Raw genomic sequence first — 19,951 nt, 5'->3', positions numbered from 1 at the left:
TCAAAATACAACACTGCCCCTTTAAGACAAAAAAATGCTCTTTACCTGACTCGCTTTTCGAAGATGTCTAGAAATGTACACGTTTTGTGCTGTTGTAGGAAGCAATCGCTCCCCTATTGCTGACTACAAATGATATATTATAACTGGGCTAATAACTCACTAACTAGCAAAGGATATGAACAAAATGTGCACATATGGCTAAATGCAGCTCTCACTTTGATCTCAAAACAAGCGCATCTACTCCCGACCGCTCATGCTGTAAACACAGTCCAGTTCAAAGTAAATGGCACAGATCCATATATGGCAATGATCTATTTGCATATAGGCCTACTGCAGCTCTGATTGTTTATGCCACACCAGTCTATGTAAAGTACAGGCTGAGTAGTGCATGTCAATGCAATAGAATCCTACTCCGATGCGTTCTGCCTACAACAAAATCTCTTGCATAGTTTGTTTTGTTTCGGTATGTTGCTTTGATTTGATCACAATTGCCACAGTAAAGGGAAAGGTTGATAGGGTTAACAGGGAAACTCTAGAACAGTGGTCACCAACGTTTTCTGAGTCAAGATCACTTTGAGTCAAAATACAAGCCGATATCAATCACTGAGATTTCTTTATAACACGACTTAAAATATGTAAGCCTATGCAGCAGTAACCAATTAAAAAAAGTACTGTAGCAATGAGGTTTGTGCAGTAAGCTATAGGCCCAATACATTATCACCGCATATTGACTTTGCTTGAAATGCCCTTCCAATGAATGCATTGTTGTTTGGGCCATTTTTGAGGTAGGTTATATGATCACATCGGTAATAGATCCGTTGTTGTATTACTTGTGAAGCACAGAGCACAGAGTGAGAATAAATAATTAATAATAATTAATAATTAAATAATTTGCTTTTTATTTTTATTTTACTGGCTGATGGTGCCTGCATCTGATGGACAGTCTCAGCGGAGGGAGAGCAGCAGACTAAGGGTCTTCCTCTCAACATCACTCCGCTCTCCCTTTCTTCCACTGACACTGACAAAAAAGGGACAAAGTCTTCCAGCTGATGGCGAAACTCGAGTCGCAACGCATTATTTCTGCCTCATGCACAAATTCATGTTGTTACTCCTATGAACAGAGAAAATGAAATATTCCTTGGTATTAAAAATGACCCAAGCCGTTAATAATAACAACAACAAAAGCCTATCTATACACGTTCCTACTCATTCATTACTGCTGCAGTGCTTGTTGTAGTACTGAGTGGAAATAAGAAGAACATGCATTTTATGGCTTATAAAAGTGTTGACATTTACATTACATTTTAGTCATTTAGCAGACGCTCTTATCCAGAGCGACTTACAGTTAGTGAATATATATATATTTTTTATACTGGCCCCCCATGGGAATCGAACCCACAACCCTGGCGTTGCAAACGCCATGCTCTATCAACTGAGCTACATCCCTGCCGGCCATTCCCTCCCCTACCCTGGACCAATTGTGCGCCGCCCATGAGTCTCCCGGTTGCGGCCGGCTGCGACAGAGCCTGGATTTGAACCAGGATCTCTAGTGGCACAGTTAGCACTGCGATGCAGTGCCTTAGACCACTGCGCCACTCAGGAGCTTAACTAGCTAGCCAGCCAACTTCGCTGGTTCATTGTTGCCCATGCCAGGAAGTTAAACTAGCAAGCACTTTAGTTTGGTACCCTATGACAACAAAAACTAAAAGTGTACTGTATGACAAAGCCATAGACCGTTTTGCCAACATGAGGATGTCTACAAGTAGGGTGAGGCATTATTTTTTTAACTTACACACATACCATGGACAGCCACATGATATTTAGCAACATTGATTGGACTAAATTGTTTTTGATGTCTTTAAGTTTTTTCTAAATTAGTAGTTGTTATTTAGTAAACTATCGAAAACAAAAAACTTGCTTGACCATATTACAGGTGATATAACTGTTTGTTAAATGCAATATTTGCTTTGTGGACTACACCGGACAGATGTTGCTCTCTGGTTTTGTGATGAAACAGCCAGTGTGACTTGTCTTATTGTATATCACGGTGGCGTATGAACGAATAGGTTATAGAGCAAACAACGCAATTATCAGAACATAGGTTGTAATATGGCTTTTTTTACTGGCTTGGCTTCCTCAGTTATTTACCCACGTACCGCTACTGGTTGTTTATCAAAAGTTACCTGGGCAACTCCTTGATCCTGTTTTGTAGTATACCCCCCTGGTCTTGACTTCCGAAAAATAAACACTTACTATATTCAAGACTCAGGAGAGGTAGCCTAGTCCCAGATCAGTTTGTGCTGTATAGCCAACCCCCTATGGTCATGTTAGGTATACAGCACAAACAGATCTGGAACCAGGCTACAGCAGAGGGAAAAAAATGGAAAAGGGGGGACTTGTTTCTCAGTGGGGAGACAATTTATTTTAGAATGAACTTTAGGTAACAATTATAAACCAACCCTAAACAAAAGAGGAAAAATATACATATGTGACTTTGCGGGTAAATATCTGCGTTGGGGTCAAAAAAATCCCAAAGGTCTACTTCCAGAGTTTCTTGATGGACATGTTCTTCTCGCTGTCCTTCTGCATCACCTTGGCAACAGCCATCTCAAAGTCCTCCTGGTTGACGTGCACTCTCCTCTCCCTGAGGGCATACATCCCTGACTCTGTGCACACACCCTTAACCTCAGCCCCGGATGCTCCTGGCATCAGCTCTGCTATCTTCCTCAGGTTAATACCACGCGTCAGGTTCATCTTCCTTGAGTGGATCTTCAGGATGTCCAAACGGGCCTCTTCATTGGGAGGGGGGAACTCTATTTTCCTGTCGATGCGGCCGGGCCGGAGCAGGGCAGAGTCCAGGATGTCAATACGGTTGGTGGCCATGATGACTTTGATGTTCTTGGTGGCCTCGAAGCCATCCAGCTGGTTCAGCAGCTCCAGCATGGTCCTCTGCACCTCACTGTCGCCTCCGCTGCCCCCCTCCAGACGTGACGAGCCGATCGAGTCAATCTCGTCCATGAAGATGATGGAGGGCGCGTGCTCACGGGCCATGACGAACAGCTCACGCACCATGCGGGCACCCTCTCCAATGAACTTCTGCACTAGCTCTGAGCCAGACACCCTGATAAAGGTGCAGTCGGTGTGGTGGGCCACAGCTCTGGCCAGCAGGGTCTTCCCTGTGCCCGGGGGGCCGTACAGCAGCACGCCCTTGGGCTGCGCAATGCCGCGGGCCTCGAAGAGCTCTGGGTGCTTGACTGGCAGTGCTGAGTAAGAACTTAAACATGAACTCACTCATAGAAACAGCATCTCTTGGCTGTATTCGTTGACAGTCTCTCTCTAGTCATGGTTTTAAACATTTTGAAATATCACAGTATCAAATTTGCTGTAGCTTTCTTTTATGCCTGCTATGTTACTGCAGACACAGTCATCTGAGCCTTCCGATTGGCCAGCGGTAGGCCTATAGAACACTTGATTTGCTCTCTGGGCCAACAGGGAAGGCAGAGTTTGTACCTTCAGACAAATAAAATGGTTCAAAATGGCAACAGTTCGCCTAATTGGCACGCATGGCAGCTAATCGGGTGCACCTACCGCCAACAGCCTGTGACAAATAAAAATAAATAGGAACACAAGGCTTTATCGTTGGGTTTTTTACAGAAATATTTGGCGATCGATTAGGAATGCCTTGGAGATCGACCAGTTGGTGACAACTGCTCTAGAAAGTTGAGTGAAGTTCAATCTCGTGCTTCTCTCTGTGGGCTGATATTTCTGCATGGCAGTCCTGGGGAGCTGCGTGGCAGTCTACAGGCTACGCGCGCAGCTTAGAGGGAACATTGGTTCCAGCCAGAAGATGTTAGCAAGTTGAGCAGTTGGAAATCCCGCTCATCGCTCATGGAGCGGTGCTTGCGCACTGCTATGGCACTCCATGTCCTTTCCAACCACTCCACTAAAAACCGTTCAGTGCTCAAAGGAAAAGAAACTGCCGCTTCAAATTTGCTCCATTCATTAAAATCACAATTTAACCAACAGCCATCTATTTTTGTGACTATCTGGACCTACCATTTGGTTTTGAAGTATTGAAACCAAACCATATGGATTTGAATGAAAAGTATTTGAATAAACATGAAAAGGCAATTGTAAGAAGCGCACATCATTTCAAATAGGCTACATGTCATATTAAACAGCATATTGTCACACTCTGATCTGTTTCACCTGTCTTGTGATTGTCTCCAACCCCCACCAGGTGTCTCCCATTACCTCGTGTATTTATGCCTGTGTTTTCTGTTTGTCTGTTGCCAGTTCGTCTTGTCCCGTCAAGTCCTACCAGTGTGTTCCCGTGTTTCCTGTGCTCTAGTTTTTGTTTTTTCTAGTCTTCCCAGTTCTGACCTTTCTGCCTGTCCTGACCCTGATCCTGCCTGCTGTCCTGTACCTGCCTGCCTGATTTGTAGGAAGCAATCACTCCCCTATTGCTGACTACAAATGATCTATAACTGGGCTAATAACTCACTAACTAGCAAAGGATATGAACAAAATGTGCACAAAATGGATTACAACTCTTTAACTGCCTTGACCTACCGATTGGCTGCCCCTTGTACTGTAATAAACTCTGAGACTCGTACTATCCACCTCCCATGTCTGCATCTGGGTCTTAGCCTGAGCCGTGATACATATAAACACTCTAAATAGGTCAGGAGCCAGACAGGGAGCCTAAGAAGGCTATTTCAATTATTTCAAGGCTATAGCCTACAAAGAAATACATTGTGACGCATTTGCGAGTGCGACACAATAGGCTGGTAGGGACATAAAAGTACTCAGCATTTAAACAACATTTGTTGTATTAAATAATTATAGCCTATAAATTGCGCATATAGGCTGTGACTTACTTCAAATTAAATGCAAATGAAAGGAAAAACGACTTATTAGTGCCTTTGAATTCATTTTTAGAAACTGGAGTTTGGCCAGTTTGTGGCTTCAGGCTCATGCGATTGTGCATGGAGAGTAGGCCAGCAGCGGAGAATACCCGCTCCACACTTGCAAAGCCACTGGGGATGCTAAAAATAAAGTAGGCCTAAAGATTTTTAGGCAAAATAACCCAATCAAAACGGAAAGCTCCTTGAACGTGGGAATATGCCAGGCCTATTGGGCCAAAATCAGTTATGGCCTATTGTATAGATAATATTATAAAAATGAACAAACCGTTTAAGAGATCTGATTTTTTGTTTATAAATACTTTGCTACAATAACACACTTAGTTATCTACCCACCTCGTTCCTTTCTTTTAGCATTTGCATGTAGTCAGTACACCATCATGTGTCTTTTCAGAATCCACAATCATTATTTAGTTGTGGACACTACATCACTGCACTCCCTCTCTTGCTCTTGGTCCTCATCTTTGTAAGTAATCTTGATTTAGGACCTGTGTGTTTTATCAGTTTCTTTATGAAAATATTTAGCGAACTCCATGACAGTAGCTAAAGCAAGGGGCTTTAGCAGCACACAAGTAGACTACAAATGCATGCTGGGCCGGGCATGCCCTGAGCTCGTGAAGTGAGTGCTACTGGAGCAAAATTGGAGCGGGGAGAAGGCCGGTGCTGCAGCCTTTGGGAATCTCGCTCCATGCTCCAGTCAAATTGTTTTAGATACAAATGTCAAAAATATGTCAACAATCCTTCAGTTTCTTGGCAATTTCTCGCATAGAATAGCCTTCATTTCTCAGAACAAGAATGACGAGTTTCAGAAGAAAGTTATTTGTTTCTGGCCATTTTGAGACTCTAATCGAACCCACAATTGCTGATGCTAACATAATTGCAAAAGGGTTTTCTAATGATCAATTAGCCTTTTAAAATGATAAACTTGGACTAGCAAACACAACGTGCCATTGGAACACAGGACTAATGGGCCTCTGTACTCCTATGTAGATATTCCATTAAAAATCAGCCGTTTCCAGCTACAATAGCCATTTACAACATTAACAATGTCTTCACTGTATTTCTGATCAATTTGATGTTATTTTAATGGACCAAAAAATTGCTTTTCTTTCGAAAACAACGAAATTTCTAAGTGACCCCAAACTTTTGAACGGTAGTGTATATCTGACATTGTATTCCTATTTGAACTTTGTTTAAAATGCAGTGATAACACATTTAGGTGACAACTAAACCAAAAATCAGACATTTGTTTGTGCTTTTAGATGGTTGAAAGCGTAGTAATAACACATTGTGAATTCAACAAACTTTTGGCAGTCTTTTTAAGTGGGTGAATATAGGTTGTAATCTCATTGATAAATGCCTCAACCAAATCTTACCCAATTGTCCACATTGAAATTACAGGGTGTGTCCAGTGGGAAGACTCTAATTTCATTTTCTATTCAATCAGCACTTGAGTCATTCACATAATACACCAGCCTTTTTAAAGCTTCTTAAAAATGTATTATAATATAAAGCAATTTGATATGCAGCTTTTTGTTCGAATATTTATGTCTATCAAACCAGCTGCAGAATTGTAATTGAAGTCACACAAGATAAAGTATGTCATAAAGTAGTTACACAGTTTACAGAAGGATATTTACCTGGAAACCTTTGGGGATAAACACACGGTCAATCAGCTTAGAGCCTCTTTCTAATATGGTCCTTAGGGTTATGGATTTGTATGAAGGTAAAAGTGTGTTACTTATGGGGGAAATATGGCTGTTTGGTTATGTTTCCCGGCTAAATGATGGTCAACTGTTGATTCCTCATGGAATTATGACATAAATTATGACATCATGCAAAACTTGAATGTATACTCGAAGGCAGTAAGTGAAAGTAGCTAAATTCATGATGTCATAAATTAATTATATCAGAATTTTCAGTACATTTCTAAGGAAACAGAACCAAACAGCACCATATTCCTCCCCAAAGTAACACACTCTCGTGTGACTATGGATTCCTCCGAAATGTTGAAACCCAAACTAATTTATCATTGTGAAACAGGTAGGGGAATTGAGTTTATTTTTTTCCTTAGAAAACTTTTTTATATTAATTTCGAACAGAATAGTTAGTATTTGTGTAGGCCTTATGACAACAATTTGACCTTTTCAAATACTTACACCTATGACAGCGTTTACGTTACGTCAGACTTCAAAATAGTTAATTAGGTTCATCACCCACTCTCTTTCCCACAGTTCAGTCAGCGTTTGGGGAATGTGAAGGCCCTGTTCAGACCATCACCATCCCTGTCTTGCTTCCTGTGTTCAAACCCAAAACATGCCCCCAAAGTGTGGAAAAGTCAGGTGAGTGCATCTGCTTACAAGTGTTCAGGATAGTTTTTAGAATGTAAAAACTTCAGAATTTCTCAGTGATGTATTAAAAAATGGATTAGGTTAAACTTACATGTTTCTTTATTGTTATCAACAGATAAGCCAATGATCCCAAACCTTCCAAGCACTTGTCCTGATGGTGACTATGGGACTTCTTCAGGCCCAACCTTCCACAGCCTTCCTTCAGGCATAGGCACATATCACCTACAGGCAGACTTTGTGCTGGCTATCTCACGCCACATGTCTGAGGAGGGCTACCAGTGTGCCCTGTGCCAGCTGGGCTGTGCCAGCCTGGCCACCTTCAGGCTTACCTGTTGGCCAGCTGGGAGAGGAAGGAAGGGCAACTGCAGCTTCCTCTACAGTGCTGTATTCACTGTCTGTCCCCCTGAGGAGGATAGGCGCCCCAGTCCCCAACCCGGCCCCAGCAACCTGTGGAGGGGAGACGACCAGCAGCCTGGCCCCTCCAGGAAGAGGTCCAGCGAGTGCCTCCAGAATCACTGTCCCGATACCAAACCCACCAAGAGGCGCAGGAACGAGGAACCTGAGGTAATCATCTCTGGCCGAAAGAGGACCAAAAAGAGCAAACACCTCAACAGCCCAGAGCCTGACCACCACACTACAAAGAACCATAAGAAAAGGTTGAGGTCAAAGCGCAGGCTGCAAGAGAAACTTGATAGGAAGCTTGCTAAGAAGCTAGCCAAGAGATACAGGATTTAATAACGTGACTCATTGATGTGAATTTATTTTTATTTTTCATAAGGTATATATCTATGAATTTACTCTGAATTTTTATACATTCATTCAATAAAACAATTGTTATTTATTTACATGTGGCTTTTTTTGTCCACTGTATTTACACATTATGGAATGAATATCCGTTTGTATCTACAGTACATACAACATAGGCCATTTATTTAAAACTATTATGTTGATCTCATTGACTATCGGTTCTTGCAGCCATAGCTCCGTCTATGAATTTGAGAGTGGTTACATTTCCCCAGCCCCATCCCTCAATTTAGCCTAAGCAAATCCAACATGCCCACCTTGAGAGCAGCCTTCTGTCATAAAATGGTTCCGAGAGTCCTGGTGGAGGTCAGTGCAGACCTGCAGTCTTGCTGATTAGGTTACGGTGACGGACAGGCAATAGTGCTGACAGCAAACCCAGCCCAGTCACGCCCGTTTTATCTCAGGAATTCATTATGACCTATCGAGAACCGAGGCACCTCAGGACATCCCAGTTATTCTGGGACAGTGAACATTGTAACTAGTCATTAATTTAACACATTGATATCAGTGCCCACCCCATGACCTATTTCAATTGGTGACACATGATGCATTTCAGATAAACAGTAAGCCTATACTTCATTCAGAATAAATGTATCCTATGACACTTATAACTATGTGTATAGTCACTGTACAATTAAATGTATTTAAAACCACTTTGTCCGCTAGACACTTGCACATTGAGTTAATCCATACAATTTGTACTTTGATGTGATAGAATGTTGTGTATGTTTTGCATGAAGAAATTTAAACTATTTTAAACTAGGCCTGCTTATAACTGCTGTAGCTTTCTTACAGTAATCCATCCACATCTGCATATCAGCGTCATAGTAATCCCAATGATTATGATAAATTAGCCAAGATAGGACAAAGGTTTTTTTTACAATGGGAACTGCCTGAGCACAGTGGGAAGAGCAAGCAAGGAGGTGGGCAGAGCCAAGCATGAACTAGCGAGATCCTATAGGCATGTTTTCGCATGTATTTGCATATTTCTGTTAAGGAACGCCTACTATTTGAAGTGCTTGTGTGCAAGAACTCAAATTCGCCCTTGGCCTTGCACTACTTTTAAACACCATTTTATAAAACTTTGGCAAAGGGTCAAATCTACAGAACTAAGTGCACTGTGTTCGTAAGAGATTTCAGTTTTGGGAAAATACATTTTGCATAATGTCGGCCCAGTTTCATCTTGCCCCATCTTCTCCCTCTGCCTGCCACTGGACTTCCTCTCATCACCAAATTTGGTGGTGAGTGGAAGTCCCAACCAGCGACTTGATGCTTCAGGTTTCGACCCCATGTGACCCCTTCATCTGTGGCAATCACTGAGGTATAAAGAACTGGAGACTGCAAGATGTCCCACCATTGTTTTCAAGGTAATATACTCACTACAGGTGGCCGGTGGCACCTTAATTGGGCAGAATGGGCTCATAGTAATGGCTGGAACGGAATAATGGTTTCCATGTGTTTGATACCATTCCATTTACTCCATTCCAGCCATTATAATGAGCCATTATTATAAGCCCCTCAACAGCCTCCTGTACTACTCACGTTCGCATACGCCGATTCATGGACCGTCTATATCCGGGTTGCATCCGGTTTACACGGACCAACATCACATGCGAACTAGCACTCAGTGCGCACAAGGAGCAGCGCGAGCAGCAACAACGTCATCACGTCATCCCAAAACACGGCAGACATTGGATGAATATATAATATTAATATCTTCGGCTGTGAGTGATGGAAAAAAAAATATCCTCAGGAACAATTATTTGAATAAGTCAATCGATGTTTTGTGCACAAAGGTGATGACTAAAGTCTTTTATTAGGAATTTTCTAATCTGACTTCTCTATGTGGCCTATGGAAATTATTTTTCTTGGCCGGGTGTCAGTTAAACTGCAGTACCGAAGCAAGACTGTAGGAGCAGTTAAAACCTGCTTCTAAACTGGAACCCTGGCTCCTTGGTGGCAATACTCTCAATTTTTGCATTTATGTTATGCATTTTCTTACTAAATCCACTAGATTACGCCATTTCACTGTCCCCTCTTGCAATTCACTGTCTGTCTACGAAGGGCATGTCATGTATTTAGGTCTATGACTAATCTAACTATCATGATTTTCTGACTCAATATGCTGTTCACATCATGCAATGTCTCTTTGAAACTGGTTAAGCTTAATTTCAAATGACCTACAGTGTGAAACTAGGGTAAAATCACCAAACAAAGGTCTTGTAATTTTCACAAGATTGTGCACAATGAAATGAACATCAGCATAGATGCAGCTTAAATCAAATCAAATGTTATTTGTAGGGTAAAGTGACTAGACATCAGGATAGATAATAATAAAGTAAAATAAAGAACAGAGTAGCAGCAGCATATGATGATTATGAAAGTATGTGTGTATGTGTTCATATATAATTAACTGTTTAGCAGTCTTATGGCTATTTAGCAGTCTTATGGCTTGGGAGTAGAAGCTGTCTCGGAGCCTGTTAGTCCGAGAGCCGATGCTCCGCTACCGCTTGCCGGATGGTAGCAGAGTGAACAGTCTACGGCTTGGGTGCCTGAAGTCTTTGGCAACAGTGATGTACTGGACCGTCCGCACCACCCTCTGAAGCGCTTTGCGGTCGAGGGCGGTGCATTTGCTATATCAAGCAGTGATGCAGCCAGTCAAGATGCTCTTGATGGTGCAGCTGTATAACATTTTGAGGATCTGACGGCCCATGCCTAATCTTTTCAGTCTCCTGAGGCTTAGTTGGAAGGGTGGTGGTAGCTAACCTTGAACATTAACATTTGAGTAATTGAGTGTCCGCAGAGAGGGGAGATGCTGCTATTAATTCTAATCCATGTGCAAATTTAATACACCCATATCAGCCTCTCTTAGAGCTTTAATCTTGGGGCATTGTAATTAAAGTGAGGGAATAGCTCACTCAGTCTGCAGATTGAATGAAGATAAATTGGTCCAATGAAAATAAAACACTGACCCCCAAATGTCAGTGTATACCAAAACCCGAAAGGTTGATTAATTTTCAGCAAATTCAACTAGTACAATTTCAATCAATCAACACTGTAAACTTTAACTTTTTGTTGTTGTTGTCCTAAACATTGACATTAGGGATGGTTTGCAAAATTCTCTGACTTCCACTCCAAAACAGTAGATAGCGCTGTGCATGCAAATTGCTTTGGCTGAAATCCAATGATGGAATCTTGTCGATGGAGCAGCAGCTAACGTTAACAACATAAGATCCGCGCAAATACAGCCAGCTAAAAGGTGAGTTTACCAAAAATGTAGCTAACAAGACAGATTGTTACAAAGATTTAATGGAAATATGAATTGACATCTTTGTCGTTATGAAATTAAAAACAATGTTGCTATTTCCCAAAATAAACAATTAGTTGCAATCAGCAGCTAGCTACGTTAGTATGGGAATTTGAAGTGAACGTTAGCTACCGCAGCTAGTTAGCTAGTAGCACCAACTTACTGGCTAGCAAACCGTAAGGGGTTCAAAATGGGCTAATTCAATGTACCGCAGGCATTTGTTAGCCAAGTTATACATGCATGCCCTTAACATCGCTTCAGAGTTTTAAATGAATGAAAACAAGCTAATTTCGCCATGTTGCAGTTCGCCAGCAAGGTACTGATTATTATTATTTTTTAAATTACCAGTTGACGTATGGACAAATATGGCTAGCTCCAATTTAGCTAACGTTAGCTAACTAACTTGCTCTTCAAGTTTTGGTGTTAGCCAACTGTTAGTCATCAGTAACGTTAGCTATCTAGCTAGCTGCCCATCTAAAGCTTTGGTTTGGTGATAAAGTATTGTTAGCTAGCTATGAGCCTAACGTCAGGTCGTTCGTTAGATAGCTAGCTACCTATTAGGTACATGGCTAAGTGCTAACGTTACTGTGGGTAGCTAGAAATATGATTGATTAGCCAGCCACCCGACTTGTGTTGTGGACGAACATCTGCCATCAACTTTTCCTACAGTTATCATTTCATGTTGGCTAATGCACATGCCATTCTGCCTGTTTGAAATGAGCAAATTGAAGATGGTGATTTTAACACAATACAGACAGTATAGTTGAGAAGAAGCCTAGGAAATATATTCACTTTCAACTAGCGTGGTAGTTAAGGTTGCACCAGCCTGCATCCATTGTGCAGTTAGGTACTGCATTGCAGCTCATCAGAACAATAGTAGCCACTGCTTAGTAGATTGATCATGAAACCTTCCATCTTGATAATATGAAATTTAGAAATGAACTGATCTGTTGGACCCATATTCCCCAATAACAAATTATCTTCCCTAACTTCCTAGACCAGATAGTTTATACAACTCAATATGACCTAAAAACTGCCCACTGTCCCCAAATGAAGGGACAAATTAGGCCGGTAGCTCCAAATGCCAAAACATTTAGATAAAGAGATAAAGGTGCTCAAAGTTGAGTATACAAAACATTTGGAACACCTGCTCTTTCCACAACATAGATTGACCAGGTGAATCCAGGTGAAAGCTATGATCCCTTATTGATCTCACTTGTTAAATCCACTTCAATCAATGTAGATGAAGGGGAGGAGACAGGTTAAAGAGGATTTTCAAGCCTTGATTGTGTATGTGTGCCATTCAGAGGGTGAATGGGCAAGACAAAAGATTTACATGCCTTTGAACAGGGTATGGTAGTAGGTGCCAGGTGCACTGGAACATGCATTGCTGCTGGGTTTTTCATGCTCAACAGTTTCCCGTGTGTATCAAGAATGGTCCACCACCCAAAGGACATTGAGCCAATATGACACAACTGTGGGAAACATTGGAGTCAGCATGGGCCAGCATCCCTGTGGAACACTTGACACCTTGTAGAGTCCATGCCCCAACAAATTGAGGCTGTTCTGAGGGCAAAAGTGGTGCAACTCAATATTACGAAGGTGTTCCTGATGTTTTGTAGACTCAGTGTATTTTGCATACCCCACCATACCATGAGACATCCATGTCTTCATCACTGGAAATGATAAACGGTTGAGATTGGTATCGTTTTAAAAGATTACAAACCAGATTTTTGTATTTTTTACATTTGTAATTTTTTTACCTTAAACATAAATGATTTAAAAACAATTGTTTTCATATTCGCATATGTTGTAGCTTGGACCTTATTTTACATCGTCTGAGGTTTTTGTGTTGTGCCTGCCATCGGTTGAGATACGACATGCTCTTCAATACAGGGTGGGTGTCATGTTTTGGCTGATAAATGTACTAAAATGGGAATACAATTTAAATTTCAACTTTCAAATGGTACCACAAAGATGGTTGGAGGTCCACATATCAGATAATGTTGGCTTGAATGGGAATATCTGTTTTAAATTATACTCTGTCGTCCATAGGAAAACTATTGCAATCATTGAAAAATATAGATAATAGAATTGAAATGACCATTTAAGTTGACATTCGACGGTGTATGGTCCGACGGCCATCTTTGTGGTAGTAATTAGAAGTACAAATTATATCAATTTAAATTTCAATGGTGTCCCAGCTAAATTGCAGTGGTCTGAAGGGATAGGTCCATTCTATGAATTCTATTTCTATGATTGAAATGACACCCACCCTGCATGCTCTGTTTAAACCGATGGCGGGCACAATAAGCGTTTTTAGATAATTTACTTTAAAGGTTACAAAAAAGTGTCATTTTTTCTCTCCAAGAAATTATGAAATAGTTTGACAACCCTGTTTGTAAGCTTTTAAATGATCTCAAACTCAACCGTTTATCTTTTCCAGTGATGAAGACAAGGATGTCTCAACTTTGAGCACCTTTATCTCCTGAATGTTTTGGTATTCAGGTCCAAAATGTCACTTTCTGACCATGGGCAAACATGGATGGAAAGTTTTGTTTAAATCAAAAGGGATGCTGTCAAAAAGTGATTGAATTACAAATGGATTTACCCATGTAACCTCTTGGTGCAGCTGCACCGTTAGTAATAGCATCAAATAGAAGGTGACTGGAGACAATAGATACAGTGCATTCGGAAAGTATTCAGAACTCTCGACTTTTTCCACATTTTGTTACATTACAGCCTTAACTCGAAAATTGATTTAAATATATATTTTTTTCTCATCAATCTACACACAATACCCCATACATTTATAAAAAATAAAAAATACCTTATTTACATAAGTATTCACACCCTTTGCTTTGAGACTCGAAATTGAGCTCAGGTGCATCCTGTTTCCATTGATCATCCTTGAGATGTTTCTACAACTTGATTGGAGTCCACCTGTGGTAAATTCAATTGATTGGAAATGATTTGGAAAGGCACACACCTGTCTATATAAGGTCCCACAGGTGACAGTGCATGTCAGAGCAAAAACCAAGCCATGAGGTCGAAGGAATTGTCTGTAGAGCTCCGAGATAGGATTGTGTTGAGGCGCAGATCTGGGGAAGGGTACCAAAACATTTCTGCAGCATTTAAGGTCCCCAATAACACAGTGGCCTCCATCATTCTTAAATGGAAGAAGTTTGGAACCACAAAGACCTTTCCTAGAGCTTGCCACCCAGCCAAACTGAGCAATCGGGGGAGAAGGGCCTTGGGTCAGGAACCCGATGGTTACGCTGACAGAGCTCCAGAGTTCCTCTGTGGAAATGGGAGAATCTTCCAGAAGGACAACCATCTCTGCAGCACTCCACCAATCAGGCATTTAGGTTAGAGTGGCCAGACGGAAGCCACTCCTCAGTGAAAGGCACATGACAGCCCGCTTGGATTTGCCAAAAGGCACCTAAAGGACTCTCAGGCCATGAGAAACAAGTTTCTCTGGTCTGATGAAACCAAGATTCAACTCTTTGGCCTGAATGTCAAGCGTCATGTCTAGAGGAAACCTGGCACCATCCCTACGGTAAAGTGTGGTGGCAGCAGCATCGTGCTGTGGAATGTTTTTCAGCGGCAGGGACTGGGAGACTAGTCAGGCTCGACGGAAAGATGAACGGAGCAAAGTACAGAGAGATCCTTGATGAAAACCTGCTCCAGAGCGCTCAGGACCACAGACTGGGGCGAAGGTTCACCTTCCAACTAGCCAACGACCCTAAGCACACAGCCAAGACAACACAGGAGTGGCTTTGGGACAGGTCTCTGAATGTCCTTGAGTGGCCCAGCCAGAGCCCGGACTTGAACCCGATCGAACATCTCTGGAGAGACCTGAAAATAGCTGTGGAGCGATGCTCTCCGTCCAACCTGACAGAGCTTGAGAGGATCTGCAGAGAAGAATGGGAGAAACTCCACAAATACAGGTGTGCCAAGTTTGTAGCGTCATACCCAAGAAGTCACGAGGCTGCCAAAGATGCTTCAACAAAGTACTGAGTAAATGGTCTGAATACATATGTAAATGTGATATTTCCGGGGGTGGTTTCCAATAAATTTGCAAAGATTTCTAAATCTGTTTTTGATTTGGTAGATTGACGAGAAGGGGAAAAAAAAACAATTTAATCAATTCTAGAATAAGGCTGTAACGTAACAGAATGTGGACAAAGTCAAGGGGTCTGAATACTTTCCGAATGCACTGTATGCATGAAGTCTCTCTTCCCCTCCCCATAACCTCCTTTGCTGAGTAAAGGTGAAGGGATTTGTGTGAGGAAGTACACAAATCCCCTTAAATTAATTTGTAGGGTTACGCAAATTCAGGGATGAAAGAGAGGCCAGATGATCGCGGTTACAAAAATCAATAGTTCAAACCTTTTCTGAGATTTAGTTTTTATGAAAGGAGGAGTCCTATGAGCAAGAGCAGAATATCAAATCTCTCCCATAGAGCCCCAATATGCGCCGTGCGATCGATTTCCAGTCCCTGTACCAATTGGGCAGTTACACACGAGGAAAGTGGCCATTTTAGGCCGCTATTAAACCTGTACATGCCTCTTGTAAGAACCTGTGGTCCGGTAACAGCACATTAAACAGACTCCTTATAATGTGCTCTAAAATATGTAGTATGTCTAGATTCTGGAATAAAAGTTTTCACATTCATTTATTCAACATAATAAATATGAATATCTCAAAAGTACCCTTTTTAATTGAGCTTATTTTTAGACATATTGTTTGCAACAATATACTCTTCAAACATGTCAAATTGCCAGAGTGGGTGCTCTGCTACTTTTGAAGATTTGACCCATTATAGATATTTACATTGTAGGTCATTAACCAATCACATTCAGCAAATCACCCGCAGAGGAAGTTCCCTTCGAATACATCCCCCCATCACATTTTACATTTTAGTCATTTAGCAGACGCTCTTATCCAGAGCGACTTACAGTTAGTGCGTGCATACATCTTTTTTTATTATTTTTTTACATACTGGAATCGAACCTACAACCCTGGCGTTGCAAATGCCATGCTCTACCAACTGAGCTACATCCCTGCCGGCCATTCCCTCCCCTACCCTGGGCCAATTGTGCGCCGCCCCATGGGTCTCCCGGTCGCGGCCGGCTACGACAGAGCCTGGATTCGAACAAGGATCTCTAGTGGCACAGCTAGCACTGCAATGCAGTGCCTTAGATCACTGCGCCACTGTGTTGGTGGTGCTCGTAAAACTAATCATAACTTCAAAAGTACCAGAGGACCCCCTCTGGAAATTTGATGTAGCCTACCTGTAGAGTATATTGTTTAAAAACAATATTTTAATAAAAAAATTAACAAATTCAAAAAGTGTACTTTTGAGATTCATATGAATAATTTTAATATTAATCTCTAATGTATTTCAGAATCTAAACATACTCCATATTTTAGAGCACACTATAAGAAGTATAATGACACCAATATTTTGTCTATCATGTACGTTTCATGGATCATAGGATCTAGGTTTAAAAAGGGCCTAACAAAAATGGTTTGTGGTAAATTTAACATTTAATTCAAACATCCTTCCTCCCAATTAAGTTTATATGTGAGAGTTGCCAGAACAATCTGAGATACCAAAATTATTTCCTTGCCTTCCTGCCGTGGAATTGCCCAATTATTGTTTTAAGGTTTTGTCCGTGACTTAGCGCAGTCATCAATGACTGATGCATTGGAAATAGACCAATGCATCAGAAAGAGACGCTCAGGACTGAGAAGCTCAGTTCTGGTGACTTTTTTAAAGGATATTCTACTCCAAAGTTAATGAAAAATTAATTATGCTGACCACTATCTAAAATATAATTCCACCTCCAGAAATGACATAGGCTATTGGTAAAATTATTTTAATATAATGAACCATGCATAAAGCCTATGCATTAGAGCTGGGATGATAAACCAAAAATTATCGACACCAACCATACCGATCACTTATGGCAGACATTTTTCTGATATCCTTCATTACGATAAGTAGCCTATACTGTATTAGAGAAATGTAAAGTTTGAAATGAAATAAGTTAGCTAATGGGACAATTGATTGCTACAACGACCAAACTATACTGAACAAAAATATAAACGCAACCATGTTTCATGAGCTGAAATAAAAGATCCCAGAAATGTTCCATACGCACCAAAAGCTTATTTATCTCATTTTGTGCACATTTGTTTACATCCCTTTTTGTGAGCATTTCTCCTTTGCCAAGATAATCCATCCACCAGACAAGTGTGGCATATCAAAATGCTGAATAAACAGCATGATCATTACGCAGGTGCACCTTGTGCTGGGGACAATAAAAGGCCACTCTAAAATGTGCAGTTTTGTCACACAACACAATGCCACAGATGTATGAAGTTTTGAGGGAGCGTGCAATTGGCATGCTGACTGCAGGAATGTCCACCAGAGCTGTTGCCCGATTCATTTTAATGTTCATTTCTCTACCAACGTCGTTTTAGAGAATTTGGCAGTACGTCTAACCGGCCACAGAACCGCAGACCATGTGTCACCACGCCGGCCTAAGACCACCACATCCGCCTTTTTCACCTGCGGGATCGTCTGAGACCAGCCACCCGGACAGCCGATGAAACTGTGGGTTTGCACAACGGAAGAATTTCTGTACAAACTGTCAGAAACTCTCTCAGGGAAGCTCATCTGCGTGCTCGTCGTCCTCATCAGGGTCTTGACCTGACTGCAGTTCGGCGTCGTAACCGACTTCAGTAGGCAAATGCTCACCTTAGATGGCCACTGGCACGCTGGAGAAGTGTGCTCTTCACGGATGAATCCCGGTTTCAACTGTACTGAGCAGATGGGAGACACCGTGTATGGCGTCATGTGGGCGAGCGGTTTGCTGATGTCAACGTTGTGAACAGAGTACCCCATGGTGGGGTTATGTTTTGGGCAGGCATAAGCTACGGACAACTAACACAATTGCATTTTATCTATGTCAATTTGAATTCACAGAGATACCGTGACAAGATCCTGAGGTGTGCAATTCATATGCCGTCATCACCTCATGTTTCAGCATGATAATGCAATGCCCCATGTCGTAAGGATCTGTACACTGTTCCTGGAAGCTGAAAAAGTCCCAGTTCTTCCATGGCCTGCATATTCACCAGACATGTCACCCATTGAGCATGTTTTGGATGCTGTGGATCGACGTGTACAACAGCGTGTTCCACTTCCCGGCAATATCCAGCAACTTCGCACAGCCATTGAAGATGAGTGGGACAACATTCCTCAGGCCACAATCAACAGCCTGATCAATTCTATGCGATGGAGATGTCGCAATGGTGAGGCAAATGGTGGTCACACCAGATACTGACTGGTTTTCTGATCCACGCCCCTACCTTTAAAAAAAAAAATAGTTATCTGTGACCAACAGATGCATATCTATATTACCAGTCATGTGAAATCCATAGATTAGGGCCATTAATTTATTTCAATTGACTGATATTCTTATATGAACTGTAACTCAGTAAAATCTTTAATTGTTGTGTTTTATAGTTTTGTTCAGTGTAGTTGTAGTAGTAGGAGTAGTAGTAGTTTAAAGGATAATACAAACAAATGTTATAAACAAATCGTTCTCTTTATCGTTATCACATCAATTCAGGCAATTTATCTCAACATGGATTTTTGTCCATATCCCCCAGTTCTACAATGCATGGTCCATATTATCAGGTATGCTATTAACAATATGCGTAATCACCTGTAGCCCAACTGATAGCACCATAGTGGCTATAAATGGGCAACCCCATGCTTCAGCCTATATGCATTTAGCCTGTTGAGCTAATCATTAGCTAGATCTCAAATGTGATCTTTTTAAGTAAGTAGCATTATATTGATTAATTTTATATCCCCAAAAACGTACATGAACACAGTGAATATAATGTAGGCCTAACTGTTAGGGTAACTTGGGGTATAACGCCACCGTTGGTAGCACGACCCCTGCCTGTACTTCTTCTTTAAGAAAATGGTTAAGAAATGATTTGCTAAATAAACTAAAAATGTAAAATAAAGTAACACAATAAAATCACGAGGCTATATACAGGGGGTACCGGTACCAAGTCAATGTGCGGGGGTACGTAATAGTCGAGGTAATTTGTACATGTACAGTGGGGAAAAAAAGTATTTAGTCAGCCACCAATTGTGCAAGTTCTCCCACTTAAAAACATGAGAGGCCTGTAATTTTCATCATAGGTACACGTCAACTATGACAGACAAATGAGATTTATTTTCTCCAGAAAATCACATTGTAGGATTTTTTATGAATTTATTTGCAAATTATGGTGGAAAATAAGTATTTGGTCAATAACAAAAGTTTCTCAATACTTTGTTATATACCCTTTGTTGGCTATGACACAGGTCAAACGTTTTCTGTAAGTCTTCACAAGGTTTTCACACACTGTTGCTGGTATTTTGGCCCATTCCTCCATGCAGATCTCCTCTAGAGCGGTGATGTTTTGGGGCTATCGCTGGGCAACACAGACTTTCAACTCCCTCCAAAGATTTTCTATGGGGTTGAGATCTG

At 41.3% G+C, this 19,951-nt stretch overlaps 2 protein-coding genes across 2 annotated transcripts in view; one reads left to right on the top strand and one right to left on the bottom strand.

The window, feature by feature from the left end:
* Nucleotides 1-2,398: 2,398 nt before the first annotated feature.
* LOC311133931 (26S proteasome regulatory subunit 8-like) lies at nucleotides 2,399-7,536 on the bottom strand (the record flags this gene model as incomplete). Its single annotated transcript, XM_084167553.1, has 2 exons — nucleotides 2,399-3,263; nucleotides 7,503-7,536. 2 exons carry the CDS (start codon nucleotides 7,534-7,536, stop codon nucleotides 2,539-2,541), a joined length of 759 nt encoding a protein of 252 aa, XP_084023679.1. The 3' UTR covers nucleotides 2,399-2,538.
* A 3,733-nt stretch (nucleotides 7,537-11,269) lies between these two features.
* Nucleotides 11,270-19,951, top strand: part of LOC311131052 (speckle-type POZ protein) — a 32,791-nt gene continuing 24,109 nt past the window's right edge. The window contains exon 1 of the mRNA XM_084163871.1: nucleotides 11,270-11,339. The gene's annotated coding sequence lies outside the window, so the exon portion shown is untranslated. The remainder of the gene's footprint in view (nucleotides 11,340-19,951) is intronic.

The sequence above is a fragment of the Coregonus lavaretus genome (assembly GCF_964263955.1).
Source record: "Coregonus lavaretus genome assembly, chromosome: 1".
Taxonomy (NCBI): domain Eukaryota; kingdom Metazoa; phylum Chordata; class Actinopteri; order Salmoniformes; family Salmonidae; genus Coregonus; species Coregonus lavaretus.
This window is presented reverse-complemented; position numbering and strand designations above follow the sequence as displayed.